Source organism: Pyxicephalus adspersus, chromosome 1 (assembly GCF_032062135.1).
Source record: "Pyxicephalus adspersus chromosome 1, UCB_Pads_2.0, whole genome shotgun sequence".
NCBI lineage: Eukaryota > Metazoa > Chordata > Amphibia > Anura > Pyxicephalidae > Pyxicephalus > Pyxicephalus adspersus.
Window position 1 is genome coordinate 98,067,641 of NC_092858.1, and position 23,223 is coordinate 98,090,863.

The following is a 23,223-nucleotide window of genomic DNA, read 5'->3' on the forward strand; positions in this document are numbered from 1 at the left end:
GCCGGTCCGGTCGTTCATTTCCAACGGCTATCCTCGTTCGTCGGCGTCGTTGGTTACTTTTTTTACAAACGATTTTTGGCCAATCGGTCGTTCGTCGTTCATTTCCAACGATAAAAATTGGACGTGTGTACGCAGCTTTAAGTTGAATCAGTTATTTTTTAACTTTCTTTAAGGGTGACATTCTTCCCTCTGGATAGCAATGTAGTAGGCATTCTTACTACTGACCACCATGCTAATATATATTGAGCTGTGAATATAGTAATTATAGCAGGGGTTTCCCTGAAGATCTGAATCTGGTATTTCAAGGGTTCCCCTGTATAACAAGGTTGAGAAAATCTGATCTGGACTAGAAGGCAGCATAGGGCTGTACTGGCAGCTTTTTGTCTGTAAGAAAACTACATGTCCCATGATTCCTTGCATTGTGTATCATTGATGTGGGTGTTTATATCAGAAATTTCAGCTTGCTAAAGCAGGACAGGTGGCTACAAATGAAGACATTCTGAATTGAGTGTGAATTGTAGCCACAGGCAAGGATATGTACTTCTGTGGAAAAGATATAAGGTGTTTGTTTATAGGGAGTCATTGTACCATTTCATTTAAACACCAGGAGGAAACAATGTATTATTATACCATTAAACTATTTTTTTTTTAAGTTTTGGCTTTAGTGACATTTCAAGTTAGTGATGGATCCAGCTCTCCTAATAGAATAAATATGGCATTCAAGCTGATAAATCCCGCTTCTTTTTACCTTCAGTGCCACAAATAGCAATGCTTAACACTAATAAAATGGACTTTTTCCTGAAAGTAAATTCTTCAGAGTTCCAACTCAACTGTAATGATAGCCCCTTGTAAGCTCCTTCTGATTTCATCCTCTCGAGCGAATAATCTGAGATGATTCATAGAAATAGTACATGTGATATGGCATTATCCATGAGGGAAAATAGCTAGGACACTAGGGACTAGTAAACTACTTTACATACCTATATGCATCTGTGGCTGAACATTTTGTAGCCTAGGGATTGGAAAGTATTACTTTACAGTATTTCTATAGCCAAAACATTTACTTTTTTATTTTGCAAACAAGTTTAAAATGTTTAGAACCGGTGAGGATTTATTAATAGAAATTTTAATTACTAAGGAGATTCAAAGTCTGTTTGTTTTTCTTGCTAACCATTGTCCATGAGAGATAGTTAAAAAGAAAACTTTCCATTTAATGGTTGTCATTTTAACAGGAGGTAAAAAGAAATCTTCAATGGGAGGACCTGTTTTATTACTAAAAGGTGACTTGGAAATATTTTACATCACTTCCTGAGAGGGCTTTTTAAATTAATTCTATTCAAATATGTTTGGCTTTAAATATACTTTGTGGAGTAAGAAAAAGCTGGTTAAAGAAAAAATGTAGAGTGAAAAATAAATTACCGTCTTGACAGTGACTCTGGAAAGGGTGTTCCTGACCCCTTATACTTGCTTTACCTATTCTTCTTTGATGTTGCTTGTTCTTCCGCAGCCTGCACCATGATCAATCATGTTGGCAACCTTGGGAAGTGGTGATATTTCTCTCCAGGTTATATGACAGTGATTGGTCTACTAGGTATGGACACTATCACAGGGTATCAAACCACAAATCCCTCCTTTCTGGAAAGAACTAAGTACTGTCCCTTGCTGTGATGGAGTTCAGGTAAGGTGAGTATATATGGAACACTCTCACTATGCCCTGGATAGACAAGGTGACACTGTCTTTTTAAAATTACTTATTGGCCCCTTTGAAACTTTACTGAACACCATAGCAGGAAAAGCTGGCATATTGCTGAACTTTTTATTAAGTGTGTGAGCCTCGCCAGTGTTCAATGTGTACCAGAAAAAAAAACATTGTGATTTTGCTTAACAACATTTTTTACATCAGTGACCCACTTTAAATTAAACCCATACTGTCTCTGCATTTGCTAAGTGCCCAAAGTAATTGCAGACGGATGTCATAAGTGAGTTGCATTTAATTTAATTGTAGTACCCTTTGAATAAGCCAAAGTTACTCCTGGGAGCACTTGTAGCACAGTTTGAGAAATCTTGTCTCAAAGCATGCATTATAATCCTTTGATGCAGTGCAGCAAATATGTGAATGGATGTTTTTATTTGTAAGCCCAGTGTGTGCCAAATACTTTACTTTGTAGAAAATGTAAATGTATTTAAGATTCTAGTGTGTATTGAAGCCTTTTCCTGTAATCTTTTAATCCTTTCTAGCAATGTTCACCTAGTAGAAAGATGAAAAATAATTTAAACTGATGAAGAAAAAGACCCATGGGAGAGGTACTTCTAATATGACCAATATTGGACACTTAAAGCTTTGCTTTATTTGGTTAGCTTAAGCAGTTGGAATTGTTTATAATTGCCAGATGACCCTGGAGAATAGACAGACACAGTTTTTAACTACAGGAAATTGTCTACTCCCATCCTTCCTTTTTTCTTTCTCATTACTTTTCCTTTTTTGATCAATTCACAAGCTTTTCTGTCCAGCAGCCCCCTCTGGTGTTATTGTTCAAAATCATGTATTACATTGAGAAAGTAATATACTTGCTGTAAAAATATGTAAGAAAGTAATTTACTTTTTAATTTATCAGATCAGATGTACTTTATTGCAATTTTTAAGCTTAACTCCAGTACAAACAAGAGCGGCCCAAACTTTTGTTTTTTGTTTTTTTTAGCAAAAGGCCGGTTTACTAAACTATTTGAAGGTCTGCTTGAGGAGTAGTTGGACTAAGCAAACTGCCACCCTGGCAGTGGAAAACATAGTAAAAGCTCCAATGAACTTTTCTGCTACTTGTTAAGTCACAGTTGGGACTTTACAAGCACCAATTAGCAGGAAATCACTGCACCCAACAATTTCTGTGAATGATTGCCACGTACTGGAATACTCTACTTTTCAAAACCCTCCACCCGCTTCCTTTCTGCACAGCATTTCATGCCAGCATGCTGTTAGAAAGTCCTGCATGTGGGGGCTTCATATTGCAGGGGCTCGTTTATTATTCATTGCTGTACATTGCACAAAAATCCATTCCACACGGCAAACCACAGCCATGCATTGCAACGTGTTGTACGGTAATGACCTGTTAAGGTTCCTTTGGGGGTGCAAACCAACTCACCAACACTTGTGCTGTACGTTGCTGCACACGATGGTTCTGTAATTTGGTAAAAAGATGACTCAGAAGACTAAAAGAATAGTGAACTCTCAATTAAAGCAACAAAACCCACTCTTTTAATAGCACAGTTTATATGAATTTTACTTTCTTTCTAGAGACTGCTCTCAAAGTGCAGCTGTATCCACCTATCCTCCAAACAATGCTAAATATAGTGCTCACATTGTGAATAATATTTTATGGAGCGGTGTACATTCAAACTGACCTGAACTAAATCTCAAATGGATATACCAGGAATTTACTAGCTTTAAAAGTGCCAGCAAATGCCTTGTTTGTGTCGTTTAGGTGACAGATTTTTGTTAATATTATGTTCTCTTATCATTAGTATGCTCATTTGTGTTGTTTTTGTTCAGTTATTAGATTTGCTCTTCCGGAATTCAAATACACTTGGCTGCATACATATATATCTGCCAATATGTTTATGTATGTTTTGCTTTTCTTCTACAGCTGGCTGCACCTTTGAAACTCATAGTGACATTGGTCCTTGTGAAGTGACGCAAGGCACTGAGGATGATTTTGATTGGCACAGAGTACAGGATCCTCATGGGAACCCTGATTTACCCCAAGGTGAGCACTCATGTAGCCAATGCTTATTTTTGTTGGTTTAATTTGTGTCTGCCAGGAAGAGAAGCTGCAAAAATATACCATTCAAAGTATTAGATTACATTTTCTTATATCATCTGAACACCTCTGTAAATTTGATCCATCATTCAGTATCCTTCTGTCGGGTCCTTAAGTTTCATCCTTTTGGTTGGTGTTATTGTGAATGCTTAGAACTGTGTATCTGAATAGATTTGGGTTAAGCTCATTGCTTTAATACAAGCTAACTCTAGTTTGTTAAACATGTTTAGTGCACATCAGATACACTATAGTACACATTAAGAAAGACAAAAATATACCAGTTCATTTACCACACATATATCTTGTCTGTGCATGGACACCTGTGTTACCCACGCAGGTATACAAGAACCATCTGTCACAATATTGTTCTTCAGAACTGAGAATTGCAGTTTTCTTCCTCTTTAACACAAATATTAGCTTGAAGGCATGAGTCTGCATTCTAAACCCTTTTGCTAATTGTCATAATTTAATTTTTTTGCTTTGGCAACACTTTTGTTACTTATGTTTGTACAGTATCTTAAAGCTACCAAGCAATGTAGCTATCTTGTTCATAAACACCATTACATTCTTGTGGATAGTGACCATTGGTGTAAAGATGTACATATTTATTATATGAGTGTTTATAGCTATATCAAATTTATTTTGTTTTAGATAAAGTGGGTTAGCCTTTATTGCTACTTGTGTTCCCATTTGGGGCATTCAATCTCTCTTAGTCCTGGTCACTATTGTCACCGAACAGAAAGTGATGGTAAAACCTAAAATTGTGGGGTTACTTGCTCCAAAGACAGCAATGTTAACAGAATTTTATCCAATCCTGGTATATCTTCAAATTAGGAAGTTTAAAAATGACATCCCAAAGCACAAACTGTACAAATATCACATGGTATAAATAGCATGCGGAAAATAAAAAGTAACATTTCAGTAAGTACTTGATAAGGTCTTGAACCAGGTAAGAGCGTGAGGCTGGTACTCATCCACAGCCCCATAGCACTGGATTTCACCAATGCCCACACACTGGGGCATCCTAAATGGTGCAAGAAAGTGATCCATGTTCAAAAGCAGGTAGTGTAAAATTCAGGGTCTTCAAATATTGGTAAATGTATCAATAAGGGACATTTAGGACTTCTGACAACTTGCATTTCACCTGATTAACTGTACAGAGCTTAGAACTCCAAGCCCTCTTCAGCTTAGCAGCAGAAAAAGAAGAACCGGAACTGATTCATGGTACATGCTGACGGCTTTACATTTAGGTTTGGGATACTTAGACATAGCCTTCCCAAAAACTGTAAAGACTAATTGATACACAGCTGTCCAGTACCTACAAATTTCTGGGCACTCCCAACGGACATGAAAAAATGGCACCCCCTAAAACAGGTTTCAGAGGCTATGGGGTTATGTTTTATTGATGTTTACATGTTGCATGTTTTACTTTTGTTGCTAAATTATGTTTTGGTTCTATTCCTGCTTAAAATCTCCTCCCCTCAATTTTACTCTTACTGTCCCATGCCATGAATGTTAACAAGTCATTCATAGCTCTCATGTCAAAATTTGGATGTGTTTTTCTTGTGCTTTGCCTTACAATGATCTTACTCTCATTGATGTGGTTTTTCTATACAGGTTCTTACCTCTTGGTTAACTCGTCTGAACATGCTGCAGGGAAACGAGCTCAGCTCCTCTTTCAACCTCTAAGTGAAAATGATACACACTGCCTGCAGTTCAGCTATATTCTTCATAGCAGGGATGCCAGAGGTCCTGGATCATTGCGAGCCTATGTGAGAGTGAATGGAGGTCCCTTGGGCACAGCAGTTTGGGAAGTTTCAGGGCCACGTGGAAAGCAGTGGCAACAATCAGAGCTTGCTGTAAGCACTTTCTGGCCCAGTGAATACCAGGTAACTAAACAACTGTAACTGATGAGTTAGTGCTATTTTGATGCTGTATGCATAAGTTATAATTGTTAAATGACAGCAGTGATTAAAATGTATTTAACCACAGCTAAAAAACTTGGAACTTGCCTCTGAAGCTGATCTATATAAAGCTATATATTTATATATATATATATATATATATATATATATATATATATATATACATACATACATTTTTACTCCCTTAAGACTCAAACACATGAAGCTTCAGCCCCACAACTTCTCTCTTCCTTCCTTCCTTCCTTGGCTTCTCTTTGGCTAGCCACATCACTGCCGGTGTGATTGGACCCTTCCTAATAGCTGTCCAGGGGTTAGATCTTGGCTGGGTGCAGATTGGCTTGCTTGGGCGACAGTGATTCTTAAACCCGATAGTGACGTTAGCACTATGGACTGTGGATTTAGATGAGTGTTACATGATTCACAAGTCATAAAAAAGTAAACAGCATGGGGCAAAGGGTTGGAGGAAGGTGGGTGGTATAACTGAGCCAAAGAGTTTTGCATGAAAATGTGCTTTACTTTATGATGAGAACCTTACTTTCTTCCTGGCCCTAATCAGTATGGATCCCTTTCTAGGTAGCCTTGTTAGGAGATGAAAAGTAAATTTAGCCATGTATCAAATGTATACTTTATCCAGCAGAAAACTATTTGTTTTTCCCAGTTCAGAAATTGATTAGGAAACATAGATTGTTTGACAACCTTGAAATACCCAGTATCACAGATTTTAACTGATAAATCATTACGAATGCCATCACCACTGGATTTGTACCGCTCGATGAAGAAAAAAAAGTTATATGTTCATCAACCACCTGCTGTTCCTGTCCATATTCATATGAAAAAACAATGGTCTCTCCTAATAGGTGTTCGATCTACATTTTGTTCAAAGCTGATCAATGTTTTTATCGATTTGAATGCCTTTTCTATTAAAAACATTGCCTAGTGTATGCCTAGCATTAGTAGCATAGATGGAAGAAAGCAGAAAACTAAAGGTACTAATAGAAAAAAGATATGCTTGTCATAAAAAAATCAGAGTTGAGGACAACTTGATACAAGTATTTTATTACAGCCTTGTAAATAGTACAATTGATGAAAGGCCAGAACGTAATATAAATACAAGTTACTGAAGTAACAGTGCCGAGCCTTTATATTGAAAATAGACAAGGAAAGGATAGAAAAATTAGCGGCTTTTGATAAAATCCTTTATTTAAGTCGTATACAATAGTCCTACAAACATAACAGTATACATAAATCATGCAAACACAATAAGGGAGAACCTTTTGTGTTTACTATACATAATACAAAATATCTTAGCAGTGTATAGTATATTATATATAATACAAAATATCTTAGCAGTGTATAGTATATTATATATAATACAAAATTATATATAATACAAAATATCTTAGCAGTGTATAGTATATTATATATAATACAAAATCTCTTAGCAGTGTATAGTATATTATATATAATACAAAATCTCTTAGCAATGTATAGTATATTATATATATTACAAAATCTCTTAGCAATGTATAGTATATTATATATACTATACATTGCTAAGAGATTTTGTATTACGTATAGTAAACACAAAAGGTTCTCCCTTATTATGTTTGCTGGGTTCTTCTGTGCTGGGTTTACATTGTTATTCTTTTTTCTACATTGGCGCAATGTCGTGTCCTTTATTGTTATTGGTATTTTATTATTGTTATTGGTATTTCATTATATTTAATTGCACCTTGCCAAGGGATGAACAAAAATAGTATTTGCACCTTTTTGATGTAATATGCCTCTATTCAAATAATTGAGCACACGTTCAATGGTTCTGGTCCAATAAAATGCTCAGGGTCGATAACAAACGAGAATCTGGTGTCTGTTCAGCGCTCGTCGTACATTGTCTGAACAACCATCCTTGCTGATCCATCTGTTGTTATTTAAATAGGGCTAACTTTTTGTACATGTTTATTCTTCTCTGGTCTACTTAGATGTGACCTCACCTCTTTTTGCCAAAAATAAAAAATTGCATGATTCTACGTAGGTGATCTTATCCTTAGTCCTTTTCTTCTTGTCTCATGCACATTTTTACAATAGTTTATTCGTGTCTGCTAACTAATTAAATAAACTCATTTTACATAACCCCTATATGTAACGGATAAATAATTTCCATATATGAGATTTAAAGCCCAAATAATCTTAATAAAGTTTTTTTTAGCCTTGACTAGAGTCCAAACCCCCACTAGGAGTATGTCACCATTGGGAGATTTCCCTTTATATCCTGGTATTTCAGAATGTGCAGAAGCAAAAAAACCTGACACCATCTGATCATTCTCTACTGGGAAAAAGTAGAACATTTGGATGGAGTTGTTTTTTAAATGTAATATAAACTACTGTCTTTTAAATACACCAGAGACACAAACAGCAATCATCAGAGTTGATATATTGTTATGTGAATAAAAGGAATGCTTTCCTCTTCACAGATGTGATTCAGCTGTTTAAAGTAAAGTGTTCTTTATTTTACTAACTGTAAAACTACATTGTTCAGTTGCTGTCTTTTGTTTCACTAAAAACAGAAATAATAAATGTTACTCATTAGCAATGTAGCTAATACTTTGCCTGCAGTATTGTGACAGGCCAAGCTATTGATGTTGTTATCTGGAATAAGTATGCTTATCACTAGACACTTGTTTAGTGTACAAATTGTTTCAATGTAAAATTCAAATCTTTTTGAAGTTGATTACATTAGGTTTTCAATTTAAGCAATAAAACGGTTTTGTTGAAAAGTAATGATTGGCCCTGGTTAGAGACAATCCATTTAAATGCACCAAATGCATTTTATCATTGGAGTCCTTATGAGGGATCTGGTATGAATCAATCAGATCTAGCTGATTTTTGTTAAGTTAAATGGGCAGCTATGTAGCACCAGGGTCTACATGTTTGAATTTAAATGTAATGGATTGTTGAGCCAGGTCATGGTTGTATATATATACATGGTTGTATATATGACTTCAGAAGAAAGTATTAATGTCAAGGTCAGCAGGAAACACCAGTGGGAGCTATTGGGGGCCAAATAGGTCTATATTCCAGTTAGAGTCCCCCCCCCCCCTCCAAGGACAACTAGGGACCAGTTCTTGGCAGTGTAGCAGCACTGAACAACACCCACAGCCTTTCCTTTCTTACCTTTACAGACATTTGCATTTTGGGATAAGTAAAAAATGAAAAGGGAAGAAAGGTGTCTCTTTAAAGGCACTACTGTTATAAAATTGATTATTCTATTTTTCCTTATCCCAAAATGTTTAGGCTCGGCAATACTACTTAAGTAGTTGTATTTTCATCCCTTAAAAACTGATTACATTTTAAACCAGAGATTTGCATTGTGATTTTATGTAGGTCCTAGCATAGGAAAGATAATTACTAAAAGTATCTTTAGAGATGGGCTTTTTTGGACCTTTTCTATTTGGGCAAACCAAATATTGAGCGTCTGTTTTTCCATTTAAAACTAAGATCACAAATGTTCAGAATATGCATTCACATGTGAGTTGCCTGGAAGTATTATTTCTGTATTTTTAGTAATGTTCCAGCAATAGAAAGCTTTTTCATGTGAAAGGTTGTGTAAAGAATGTTTTACACATGCGCTGCCCCATTTCTTAATGCACCCTGCAAATAGAAATCTTTTTAAAATCCATTTCGGCCAGTTAAATTGTTTTTTTTTTTTTTCAGTTTCTGTTTCTGTTTTTTTACTGTATATGATTTATGTTTTATAAACATTTGTTAAATGACAAAAGGTTGCAAGAGCACTATTGGTTATATAAAGAGACAGCACAGCAGAGCAACTACATTTGCTGATAAAAATCTCCAATTTGACCCTTACATAAGGGATGAGCCACTATTCTGACTTATTGGAGTTCAGTAAACAAGGGGCTTTTTCAGAACAGATGAAAACTAATTATTCCACTGATGTGAAAAGGAGATTAGAGAGACATCTGTTGGTTGTTTAGAAGACTACACAGTATTAATATGCAATAATTCATAGTAACCTGACAAAATAGATATTTTTTAAATGTTTCATCACTACACATTACAGAGAACAATGTAGCAAATCGGGTTTCAGTATAGCAAACCAGATCTCCATTTGATGTAGCAGCATCAGTTCAGGGGTAAATTAGTTAGAAATTATCTTTATTAAAAAGGCATTAGGAAAGAATACAGTGGGGAAAGAATTCAAAAAGAACAATGGAAATAATTTCATAGCATGACAGAGACAATACTTAACAATAAAATAATTCAAAAGCAGACTGGATATACCTGGAAATCTACAAAATGGCATAAAATGACAGTAATCCGACAGAACATACCCACATGACTAATAGTAAAAAGACTGGGGGAGGGAAAGGAGAGGGCAGGGGAAGGGGAGAAGGAAAGTGAAAGGCAACCAGGTAAATCTACATATTAAAGTAAATAAATCTAACATCAAATTAAGCAAAAAATACAAACCTCTTCTAAACAAAACAAGTTGGCCACTGGAAGTAAGCTTAAAAAAGCGCCGAAAATATGGGGAGGGTGTGTCTCCATATATGTTAAGGGGCTTCCGATTTAAGTAATGGGCGATGCAGTAGCTGTTGTAGATGGGAAAGGGTAGGGGGAGTGAGGTTTTACCAATTTTTCACTGTACATTTCTTAAAACAAATAGGCAGATGTGTTCAAATTTAGACAGGGAGTGGAAGGGGAGTCTGAATTTTGTGTGCTGTGGAGCAATGAAAAAGGGCAACATGGGAAATGGGCTTATAGTTCACCAGTTGAAGTCCAGGAAAAGGGCAACCAAAGAATTCACCCCCAAATCTAGTTTCTGACATCAGTCTGGTTCCTGTAGGTTACTGTGCTCTTTATCTCTGTTTAATACAATATATTGGCCCTTGTATGACTTTGCTTTAGTTTTTAAACAACATTTCCGGTCTAGCTTTGAATTCTGAACCTTTGAAGCTGGCTAAATGTATAGCGAATATACCTGTCAATGGCACTGGCTTTTGTTTGGGACACCAAAACTTCTCCTGCCATGTTCCTTAATGCTGCTCTGTTGTAGAGAACTGATCTTCTAAAGTTTCTAAAGGAAACCAACACTTCCAAGTGTGTTGACCTTGGTGGTCCCATGTCTCCCTTGATTACTTGTTTCTTCTGCTGACCTCCATATCACTTCAGAAGAAAGTACTAATGTCACAGTCACGAGGAGAAACCAGTGGAATATATAGGGGTCCACAGGGATCTACATTGAAAGTTTTTTTCCTAACGGACATCTATGGACCAGCTCTCGGCAGTGTAGTAGCAATGAACAATACTAACAGCAGGAAAGGTAAGTATTCAGCCTCTTCTTTACCTATACTTGCAATGCTGAAATAGTTTTATGTGAATATGTATTGTTTAAGTAAGAGTTTATATTCAATCTTTTTTGGATAAATATGACCAGCCACTTATGCAACGATTCTAGCCAATCTATATACTGCTTTTGTCCTGCTATTTATTTATGTTGTTTTTTAGGTGTTGTTCGAAGCAGAGGTGTCTGGAACACCACAAGGATTTATTGCATTGGATGATATTCTATTGCTAAGTTACCCCTGTGGTAAGTATATGTTTACTGACAAGTGTTCAGTTTTATTTTATAAAGCAGTGGCTTTAGAAAGACAATAAAAAGGACAAAGTGGAAACTGCAGGAAGCCTTGAAAGGCAGTCAGATTTTAGCTTCCTGTAATAGTACTGCATTCAATGTTGGCGTTTTATAAAACAGGCCCAATAATAATAATATGTTATGCACAGGTAGAGAATTCCAGTGTATTGTCTAATTGATTCTTACTAGTTGTTACAGAAACATTAAAAATAAACACTAAAAATGTATTACCACAAAATAAAAAAAAAACTAAATATACAAGCTTTTGGAATACTGGCTCCCTTCACTGGGTATATTAAGATGTAAAAGCTGAAGTAGCAAAATAATAAAAAGATAATTCAAGTAGAATTTTATCCTTATGCAATAGGCCTGTTTTATTAAAGCTTTCCAAGACTGAAGAAGAACCTGGAATTAGTTGGTAAATGGTTTCTATCCTAGGCCAGATCCATTTCAGATTTGCTGAATCACCCAGGTTTTCCCACGATAGTGTGTTTTCCCCATTCTTAGAGAGTTTTAATGAACCAGGCCCGAAGCCTTTGTTCAGCGGCTGTATATATATTTCCACTTTGGCACTTCATTATGTTTCTGTCTATATACCTAAAGGAGGATTCTAGTGTATTTATTATACCATTAAAATGTATCACTGTAGTGTTTGCCTTCTTACAATGTGTATTCATCCTGGCTGACAGCTGATTTTTTACAATTTAGTGTAATGAGGCCTGATCAGTTAGGTATAAATTATTGCACTTTGCACATAAACATTGAACTTTGTGTTTCTTATTGGATAAGCAGCAATTTCCACGCTTCTGATCATATTCCATCCCTTTGTTTGCAGCCCAGGCCCCACACTTCTCCCGTCTGGGTGAGGTGGAAGTAAATGCTGGGCAGAATGCCACATTCCAATGTCCTGCTGCTGGCAGGGCAAATGAAGGAGAGGCCTTCTTACTGCAGGTATCTTTTCTCTTATAAACACGAGGATGAATATAGTAAGGACAGGGACCTGAATGGGGATGTGTGGAGCCATTCTTAGAGTGCTTTGCTCAGATTGGGAAATTGAGATATTCTTAGCGATGGGTAAAGTTATTGTATCAGTGACACAATTCCTCAGCATGACTACTCCATTGTGCTTATTCACTTGCATGATAGACTTTTTTTTTGTGTGATGCAGATGAACACAAAGTACTGAAGATAAAAGCGGTATAAGGTTTCTATGACAACAACTTGAACAAATGATAGTGCGTACTGATAGTGTAACTTTAGTGTAATTAGGGACTGGAATTCTCCCGGGAGATGAGTTGACTTTGTGTGAAAGCATTCAGCACTTATTTCATTCATAAACCAAATGTTCATATTCTTTCAAAAGTAATGTAATTATAACATTTTTGCAATATTTACCCGAATGAATTGTTTGTGGCAGACATTAGTCTAATTCAGTTACAAATACGAAGCTCTTTAAAGAAAACTACATTTCCATTAAAAGTGATGTAGCAAATAATTGCTACCCAAAGCATTTCATGATTTCATGCTAATAAATTGACTTTCCTACTTCAGTCTGCAACCAAATATGATTTTGAAAACTGGCAAAACAAGTTGAAGAATATCTTTGTGATTCACTGCTTCTTCCAGAAGTTTGAGCAGAGTTTAAGTTCCTATGTCTAAATTCATCTAACTGTTGCTATGTTTGTGGTGCTCTTTAGATTCTAGGTTTGGTTTTATTTACATTAAAAAAAGGCTTAAGTTGGGGGAAAAGAGAAGCAGCACAATAAGCTTGTCAGTTGTGCTGCACTGCTCATGTGCTAACATTGGCATGACAGTGGAATGATCTTATCGGACTTCTAATTCTTTTTTCACTGTCCAGTAGAGATAAAGCCACTCTTCTTACAAAAAATGAAGTTGCGCTTCAAAACAATTTTTTTTGTTTGATTTATAGAGGCAAAATGGAGGCATTATCTCAGCAGGAGTAATCCAGCACATCAGCCATTGGCGACTGCTGGCTTCCTTCCAGCTCTTTGAAGCTGAGCGTGAGGATCAGGACCTGTACCGTTGTGTAAGCCGCTCCATTTTTGGGGCTGGAGTGTCTAACTTTGCAGAGCTTGTAGTAAAAGGTGAGAGTTGTTGGGATTAGATTTGCATGTATGCTGTTTTGCACCTAATATACAGTCACTTTGAATGTAGTACACACAATGGTAAGGGCTTCATGTACAAAATTGCCTCGGCATGGAAAGTGAGCAGTTTAACCTGCAACATTTTAGGTTGTCAACTGAACAGGAAAGGAAATTATGAGGAATCTCTCTAGGGGAACACATATGGTGTAAATAATTGACAGTGGTTTTCACCACTCCCTACTTTGTCAAATAAAAAAAAACATTTATTTAAATAGATTTTGCCTTAAACACACCTTAAGATTCGTTTTCCTTGCCAGTAGCTGTCACCTGCATTTGCCCTTTATGAAGTTTCAGGACAGTACCTTACTTCAGTGTAATTAATATGTCAGTCAAAATTGTTTAACATGTAAAATAAAAGTATATGTCTCATTTCTGATCTCACCTTTATTTAAAGACTGTATATGATGGATACAGTATACTTTCTTATGAATTAGCTATCATGTGGACCAAGAATACTGTCCGATTCTTCTAAAACCACTGCTTGTTTCCTAAGACTGGTGTGAGCTAACCTATTCTAAGTTACAAATTGGATAAATCCAGCAGTCTTACATGCTAGATTTGCTGTACAGAGCTGACACCAAGATATGGAAAATTGATGGGACATTACAACACTGCAAAATTATTATAATAAAACATGGCAAAAGGCTAATAAAGTACAACATAACTGATTTTCTGAATACAGGATAAGGAAGCAAACCAAACAAAATAGGGAATTACTGTCAGAAATTCCCTATTTTGTTTTGTTTGCTTCTTTATCCTGTATGTGTAATGGGGGATATGGTATTCACTGATCTCTGTGTAATATATAACATATGTAGATTTTCTGGATATACTTCCTCCTACTATTCCAATATAGGCTTCACCATGCTCCCATATGATTATTTTCCCTTCTTCGCACAATATGGAACTGTAGGCTGAAGTGTCCAATTGGCTGTCCCAAGTGATCTCATGCTGGGTTAGTCATGTGTGGGCCCCAAACCTAACTTAGCAGAAACTTACATAGGGATCTTGGTGAGGCTCTGGCAGGCAAATATGAGGGAATGAATTGTAAAAAATTGCAGCGCAGGGGAAGTTTATCTGTTATTTTGTCCTGAAGTGGAAAGTAAGCTTTAACTGTACCAGACAAAATAAGGAATATGTTGCAAATATGACATGCATAGATAGCATTAAAAAAAAATGCTTAAAGGTGTTTTTAAAGTAAAACAGTTTCATAAGTTATTCTTAAAATTTGATACGATTTAAAGCCCAGCTCCAATTGAATCTCTTTTAGTTATGGCTTTAAAATTGTTCTTAGTTACTTACAAAAGCATTTTGATACATTAGCCATATAACATTGTAATGTATTGTAATTACTATCACAATTAATAATTATATTAAGACGCATGATATATGTTGTATGAATAATTTGTTGTCTGAAGATCTGCACATAATCATGCATGCGTCTTGGTGTACAATTGTTTGATACAGAAGTACTTATTTGCACATGCTGATATATTGCTGCTAAATATTAAACAGAGCCACCCACCCCTATTGCTCCGCCGCAACTTTTAAGAGCCGGTCCCACCTATCTGGTTGTGCAGCTTAACACTCGTTCCATCACGGGTGATGGGCCTATTGTGCGTAGGCAGATTGAGTACCGAGTGAGTGGAGGAAGCTGGCGGGAACGGCATGCTGTCACTGCGCACACATACAAACTTTGGCACTTGGACCCTGACTCACAGTATCACATTTCTGTGCTACTTACTCGTCCTGGGGAGGGAGGCACTGGGAGACCCGGACCAGCCCTCATCAGCCGGACAAAATGCGCAGGTAGGAGCCTAAAACTGTCAATTAGGTTGATGTTAATATATGATTATTACTGAACATATCATTTTTATTATTATGTTTTGTAAAGAAACCACAAAGCATTCAGTGAATAGGGAGAAGTGAGATGTGCTGAACTGCAGCAGGGAGATTTTAAAAAAAGAACAGCAGGGCTTTGTTATTCTGTAAAGATGCTCCATGTCATAGCTGTTGGATATTATTATATCTCTGGAAAGCTGAATGGCACACCCAATCAGCTGTAGACTACCATTTATTTAATAAGTTATGCGCAGGAGTTCACAGCTTTGCTTTCACCTTACTATGTCTCTTGTTACATCTTTTCAGAGCCCATGCGAGCACCTAAAGGCCTTTCATGCACAGCTGAGCAGCCACGCCAGCTGACCCTGCATTGGGAAGCTGTCGGCTTCAACATCACCCGTTGTCACACATATTCTGTAACACTTTGTTATCCCTATGAATCGAGCGCACTGCAAGACTGTGTGACAGTGGAGGGGGGAGCCAGTCAGTATATTCTTCAAGGCCTACCTCCATATAGCGCCATTCATTGTCGTCTTGTGGTTTCCAACCCTGAGGGAAGAAAGGAGGGCAAGGAGGTCACCTGCTATACACAGGAAGATGGTGTGTGAGACATTTTAATTTATTTTTTGCATACATGTGTGCAGGAACATACTAACATGTACAACTCTTTATTTTGTTCTTTAGTTCCAGGGCCCATTGCGTCAGAGTCTCTTGCTATTACCCCTATAGATGATGCCATTCTGTTGTCTTGGGATGAACCTGCTGAACCTAATGGGATCATAACGCAATATGAGGTATAGGGAACTTTCTTCTTGAACTTTACTGTTATAGTTCTCTTTAAGTAATTTTTCTCTTCAAGTAATTAGGCACATGCCCACAAGGCTCTTTTATATTGCTTGCCACTGTACATAGTTGGATATTGTGTGTGTGTGGGTGGGGCGGTCGCCTTAGTATCCATAGAACCTTAAGATTAAGAATCTCTATATAAGATTTGTTAATAGCATATGATAAATACAAGTCAGATAGTTTTTAAGACAGTGTTTACTGTGTACATGCAAGGCCAAATTTTTGCCACAATAGACTGTGGTAAGGAAGCCTGTGGTGGCACAAAGCCATCCTCAGATTGTGTTCTTGACAGTAACATATTCTCACATATAATAAAAGTTTTCAGACTGCTAGCCTACCTGTCAGGAAAGTGTAGATAAGTTCTCTCTGTTTCTGAAAAGTTCGTCTTTTTCAGCGGTGGAATAATCTATTCACAGTTCATTCTCACTGGGTCTGTACACCTAAAATCGGCAACTAATAGAGTAGGAAAACTCTTTTTGTCAACTGCTGGTGTATTGAGAAAGACTAAACTCAGGGATTTATGCATTCATTATTGCTATAACCAGACAACTATAGTTACTGGTACAGTCATATATGTCAACTCATCACAATACTGTTTCCCATTCTACAGCTCAGCTATCAAATCATTGAATCCTCAGATCCAGCTGTGACTGTGCCAGGTCCACGCTCCACCATCTGTAAACCTCCAAATGAAACATCTCACCTTCTTGTGAACTTGCATCCAGGAACCACCTACTTACTTAGTGTACGAGCACGAAATAGGAAAGGCTATGGACACAGCGCTCTTACTGAGCTCACCACCAATATTTCAGGTACCACCTATTCTTGATCCACTGTAATTGTGTTTACAATATCCTAAATATTCCACAAATTACATTTTTTCAAGGAAATCTAACATTGATATCGTATTATAAATATAATTTCAACTAAAAATTGTAGTTCACTAAATTTACTGGCTTATCTGATATTTTTTAATATGAGCAATATTAGAAAAAAACTTCCATACAACTATTCTATCACACTAAAATCAGTCATTTCACTTCATCTTAACATCTGTTGAAGAAATCTTCTTTAAAACATAAAATATGGATAAAGAATAAAGTGCATCCATTCCCAATATTCTTTAATTTCTGGATAAAGTAGAGATTATTTGAAACCCTGATTGGTTTTGTTTTTCCATTGGGAGAGATTTTCCCTCACTTTCCGTTTAAGAGATCCAAAATGAAGGGAGAAGAATTACTCCAAAGTGAGGGGGTTTAACCCTTTTCTCATCTTACCAAAGCTAAACTAAAGTCCTTTGCTATAATCATGCTCTAATTCTAGGTAATTTCTTTGTATACTTTTAGTGAAAAACAAATGTGATTGGCTTTGAGTTGCAAGGTGAAAGAAGATCTGATCTTCTTTGAAATACCTTTGTATCTATGACATATATGGCAGCATATTATGGCAGTATACTGCAAACTACACAGAATAATCCAGGTGCCCAAGATGTTCGAGACTAAGAATAAAGCAAATTCCCACCATGTTCGTTGGTCTCCTAGTGTCTCACTAAGAGACCAAGGAACACGGTTCGTGTTCGTTTGTGTTAACCTGAGGAAGCAGCTATACCGCTGCGAAATGTGTCGAATGGACCTTTCCCCCCTTAGTAAAATATTGGTTTATAAGAGACATTTCTAGAAGGGTGATGTATTGCACTATTTGATTATTTTAAGGGTTATAACAACTTAACATGTAAAAAATACTGCACACCAGTATCTATTTTTACTATTTTGTTGTATTATAAAAAATTAGTTTGTACAATAAAATTTGTTGTTTTTAAGTAAGTAGACCTTTGATAGTCCCACTTTCCTGAACTCTCTTGTTCAATACCTTGCTTAAGCATCCTTTTTGACCTGATTACCACCTCCGCTCTAAAAAAGGAATACACAGGGTGATTTAAATGTCATATTACAGACCTAAAGACATCACTAATTGAACATTCAAAAATTTGGCTGGAGAGCTGAAGTTGCTTACACATCTTACATATGATCTGTTAATATCTCCATACATTTTTATTTACAAAGGAAGGGAAATATGAGAATGCAACTAACTTATGAATTGTAATTATGAAAAACATGGTGTTTTTACTTTTGATGATTGTATGTGTTTATAGTAAGCTGGCAGCAAGGAATGCTATTACCTATAGAAGTGATGTTTGATCGATCACACGTTAGAGCCTGAGCTAGTATTATCTAGGTTAGTCTATGAACATATTTGCAGTGTTGCCATTCATTCCAGAAATATAGAGAGTTTTTCAATAAATGATAATGGCCTAACCTTAATTAAAACAAATGGAAAGCAGTCCATTATCAGTAGAGCTGCTAATAAACGTTCAGTTTAAACTCAGGGAGATTGTTCCCGGTGGCAGGAGGCCTGGAGTAGATTTGGTTGTCCACAATAAAACAACAACCTATAGCTAGCAATCAGAATATATCCAATAGAAAATAAAATGTATGGATTTCTAAGGGTGGCATAAATTAAACAGTATCATTAACAAATTGACCTAAATTCATATACTAACTAGGGCCCCAAGAATTCATGCAGTGTCACATGCAATGTGCAATGTGTATTTCATACACAGTCCAGAATATTGGCATGCAAATCCAATGACAAAGGCAGTATATGTCATTGCAAAGAAAAAACATAATTTATTCTCTGCAATATATGCACGTGTTCCCAGGTTTTATCCCTTTAAATTCTCTGCACAAATATTCCCGATCATCTGCCAGAAATGCACTCAGAGCTTAAGTCTTGTTGTGGGCTGACAAGCACAGCATTTTTGTGGACTGAAGTCACTATTGTGTTCTAGAGGCAATATTTTGTGCTTTGCACATAGGTTAAAGGTGTTTCTGCAGAATTCTAGCCATAGTCAGCAATATATATCACTTTCATAATAACTAAATTGCTGTTTTCCCCCTTTAGCCCCTGCTTTTGATTACAGGGACCTACCGGCACCAATTGCTGAAACTGATCAAACCATTACAGTTCTTTTAAGGCCCGCACAAGGGAGAGGATCTCCTGTCAGGTAAATAGCATTTCTTTGTTGGATATGTCTTTAACCGTTATTTTTTTAATTGATATTATGCAGAACACTAGCATATTCTGCTACATTTTAGATGTAGGACCAATGACATCTCTGAAATTGGAAAACAGGGTCATATTTTAAATTCATTTTTTTGTTTACAAATGTTATATTGTTGTTAAAAACTATGCAGAAATGAATCAGATGTAAAAGATATAGAAACCCTTTCAGGACTTTACTGCTGTCTTGGAATTTGGGCCTGATTTTAAAAGCTCTCCAATACTTGGAGAGGATACACTATCATCAGTGAACCTGGCTGACACAGCAAACCTGGAATGGATTTGGTCCAGGACTGAAACCATTTGCTAACAAATTGCAAATTACTTTTAAGAACTCCATTCCAGGTTTGCTGGATCACCCAGCTTGACCGTTGAAAGTGTATCCTCTCCAGTGTTGGAGAGCTTTAAAAAATCAGGCTTTTTGTGAGAAAGCATTTTGCTCTTTGTCTTACCCGGTTTTACCTTACAGGAAGTGGGGGAAAATTTGCAACATTATAACAAACAGCAATAAAAAATTGGTATGGTCCAGTTTCTAGCACTCTCATAAGGGAGGTAAAGATGGCTCACTGCCTTCACTTTGCTGCTATGGGTCCAAGGATGGAGTTCCAGCCTCAATATCTAGAAGAAGTTTGTATGTTCTGCTTGTGTTTGGGAGGGTTTCCTCCATGAATCCTAGTTTTCCCCACAACTGAAACTGTCCTCTGTACTTGTTGAATTAAGAAAGCAGAACCAAAGTGCAGTGTAAGTTGCATGTGTGGATGTGTGAGGAAAATGAAAAATAAAAAAACTGGTATGCAAGTTCAAGTGCTAACATCAAAACATACAAAAGCCCAAAAAAGAATTATATAAAATTAAATTTAATTTAAGCTGTATCCAACACATTTCGACCTGATTTAATAAAGCTCTCCAAGACTAGAGAAAATACACTTTTGTCAGTGACCCTGGGTGATCCAGCAAAGCTGGCATGGATTTCTTAGTAATTTGCTATTTGTTATATGCTTTTTGCAAATATTTATCCTGGACCAAATCTATTACAGGTTTGCTGGAAGTTCACTGATCAAAGTCTATCTTCTCCAGCCTTGGAGAACTTTAATAAATCAGGTCCATTGCGAAGGTTCAGAGGTTTCCTTTTGATTAGGGCTCAAATCACATGTAAAGGGTTTATGATCCTAACTAGAATATTAAAAAATAGCATAAATGTAGCATAGCAACATAGCATAGCAAAAATGTAATAATAAAAAGTAATGTAATTGGAGTTAAATATACTGGTGATTTTTAAATTTTATCTACATGGTATTTAAAGATATCAATAATATTTTGGGGAGCTCACAAAAAAATGCCAAGGTCCCATAGATACAATTTAGGGAAGCGAGGAGGAACTCAGTGTAGGTTGTTTGCTCATGGGCAGTAGGGAAAACATGGAAAGAAGGAGACATTTTTCACCATGCTAAGCATTATGTACTCGTCACCTGTGCATTATTTAATCCTGACCCCTGCACTCTGTAGGGTACCTACTTTTGATCTTTTTATATTGTGCACTAAATTGTAACTGTGATCCATGTGTACCTGTTTTGTAACCCCTACTGTGAACCCCTATACCAGAACCCTACTTTAGACCTACCACTGCCATTTTAGGTGACATGTAATTTAGCCAGTCAAAATAGACCAGTCTGTTTATTGCATTTGGCTTCTCCAATATCCTGTGTAACGGTAATAAGACGGATAGGTGAAATAGAAATCCAGCATTTTTAGACTTGCAACAAAAATAGAAAAGTACCTGGGTCACCAAATCCAACATAACAATTTATTAAAATTTGTTGTTGGTAGCTTTCCTGCAGTCCTCTAATACTCATACAATTTGAGGGGATTTAAGGAGGAACACCTAACTTATTCCTTACTTTGATGGTAGATAGCACTCTTTTCCATTCTCCTCTACCCCTTTTAATAAGGTGAGGAAGCCTCCAAGATAAATTATCATATGAGGCTTAGTGTCTGTTGGGAAGAGGATGGAATTACCAAGACACCAAGTTTTTTCAGTTCTTCCTTAAGACAGATTTTCTTTCTTGTTTAGTAATTCAACAATATACAATATCTTACATGTTTTTCTACACAGAAAAATGTATTGCTTTTTTATTTCAGCTTTTATCAGGTGCTGGTTGAAGGTGAAACCTCCCGCAGGTCACGACGTGAACTTGCTGTTCCGGGCTGTTTTCCCTCAGCAGGTGGATATGAAGAAGCAGAAATGGAAGGAGCCACAAGTTATGTTGGAGCAGAACTTCCACCCAGCGATTTGCCTCGGGACACTCCATTTATAGTTGGCGACAATCGCAGCTATGGAGGCTATTGGAACCCACCACTTGATCCTCAGAAAGGTTATCTCATCTACCTGCAAGCTGCCAGCCATCACCGTGGGGTAAGTCTGTCTGACAAGTCTAAGCCTTTATTAATTACTGTTATCCAGAAAAAAGGTTATTCTGAAGTAGTTAGAATTCCTCAAAGAAAAATATTTGCAATATTTATACGTCTTATTTTTTAATACCTGCTACGGGTGTTTCATTTGCTATTAAATATATGTTTGTTTTTTTCTTAATAGGAAACACGTCTAAACTGTGTTAGAATTGCCAGGAAAGGTGACAACCACAATTTTTGTTTTATAGTGTTATATGTTTTTTCTTTACAGCCCTTTTATCCCATTTATTCAACTATTGATTACTTCACCTCCTGCAGTCTCTCTCATTTACATATTCCTTTTACTCTCTGTGGTACATTCTTCTGCGTTTCAAACCCATTATTGATGTCTTGTCCAATTAATATACTCTATATCCTCTTCCTGTGTTGTGTTTTACAGTGTTTTTTCATTGTCTATATTGCCAACTTGCTTTTTGATCACTAATTATTAGACCCAAATCTTTCTTTATTGTCTTAACTCGATCTTTGCATGCTATTTTAGACATATTCAAGTTATACCTACAATATATACATGTTCTTTTAATCTCTGATAGCGCCCTGCAAGGACAGCCACCGCTTCTCTATGGCCCCGCAGCATTCAGAAGAGATGGGACTTGTGCTTGGTATCTGTGCTGGAGGGTTAATTGTATTTATCATCCTGCTTGGTGCTGTCATTATCATTGTACGGAAAGGGTATGTACTTAAATATTCCAAATGGTATGTTGAATGACTTAGTATATTGTACAGTTGTTATAATTTTTGTCAGTATTGGAAGTTCCTTAAAAATAGTATGCTGCATTAAGTTCTCATCTTCTTTCCTTTTTTTAACGCTACCAGAAGAACTCAGTTTTCTTATGCTTACTATCCGTAAGTATAGGTCTACCTATGTCTGCCAAAAGCATCTAAGATTTGCAGTGTTGATTACCTACTGTCCTGCTAGCTTTGTTTACTGTACTTTAGGGTAAAATAGCTTTTTTGATAACATTTATACTCTTCATATATGGCCAGCGGACTTTTGCTGGGCTGATTGAGATGCTTTGGTAGATTCAGATGTGGTCTAATTATTCCTTTTGTCCAACCATATATTTTGGGTAATAATAACAGTGACATACCTTTTACTGTCTTTGTTTTATACATTTTAGCAGAAGTGACAGTAGAAATACAACATGCTATTTATACTTCCTAAATATGTTTTTTTTATAGGAAGCCAATGGGCTTGACTAAATCCGCCCTGCCAGTGCGTCATGAGAATTCCTGCGCTGCAGTTCCTAGGGAACATGCCAAGATCACAGATCAACCCAAACTACTTCAGGAGGAAGCAGCACTGACATTCCTACACAACTATGGCTCTCGAGGTGATTTTACTGTTTTTACATCTTTGGGCAAATACTGTAACAATTTCACAGATATCTTTG

General features: G+C 36.6%; 1 protein-coding gene across 4 annotated transcripts in view; it reads left to right on the forward strand.

Moving 5' to 3' along the window:
• The window catches only part of PTPRU (protein tyrosine phosphatase receptor type U), an 80,063-nt gene that overhangs the window by 41,842 nt on the left and 14,998 nt on the right, over positions 1–23,223 (forward strand). For 2 of the 4 annotated variants that reach the window (XM_072419939.1, XM_072419945.1), the window contains exons 2-16: positions 3,639–3,758; positions 5,430–5,701; positions 11,261–11,342; positions 12,223–12,338; positions 13,318–13,492; positions 15,068–15,361; positions 15,701–15,994; positions 16,079–16,188; positions 16,851–17,052; positions 19,202–19,304; positions 21,500–21,773; positions 21,954–21,990; positions 22,363–22,501; positions 22,646–22,675; positions 23,012–23,163. In XM_072419939.1, coding sequence (XP_072276040.1) covers positions 3,639–3,758; positions 5,430–5,701; positions 11,261–11,342; positions 12,223–12,338; positions 13,318–13,492; positions 15,068–15,361; positions 15,701–15,994; positions 16,079–16,188; positions 16,851–17,052; positions 19,202–19,304; positions 21,500–21,773; positions 21,954–21,990; positions 22,363–22,501; positions 22,646–22,675; positions 23,012–23,163 — 2,400 coding nt within the window. The remainder of the gene's footprint in view (positions 1–3,638; positions 3,759–5,429; positions 5,702–11,260; positions 11,343–12,222; positions 12,339–13,317; positions 13,493–15,067; positions 15,362–15,700; positions 15,995–16,078; positions 16,189–16,850; positions 17,053–19,201; positions 19,305–21,499; positions 21,774–21,953; positions 21,991–22,362; positions 22,502–22,645; positions 22,676–23,011; positions 23,164–23,223) is intronic. The other 2 variants (XM_072419954.1, XM_072419963.1) reach the window with 1 other exon arrangement.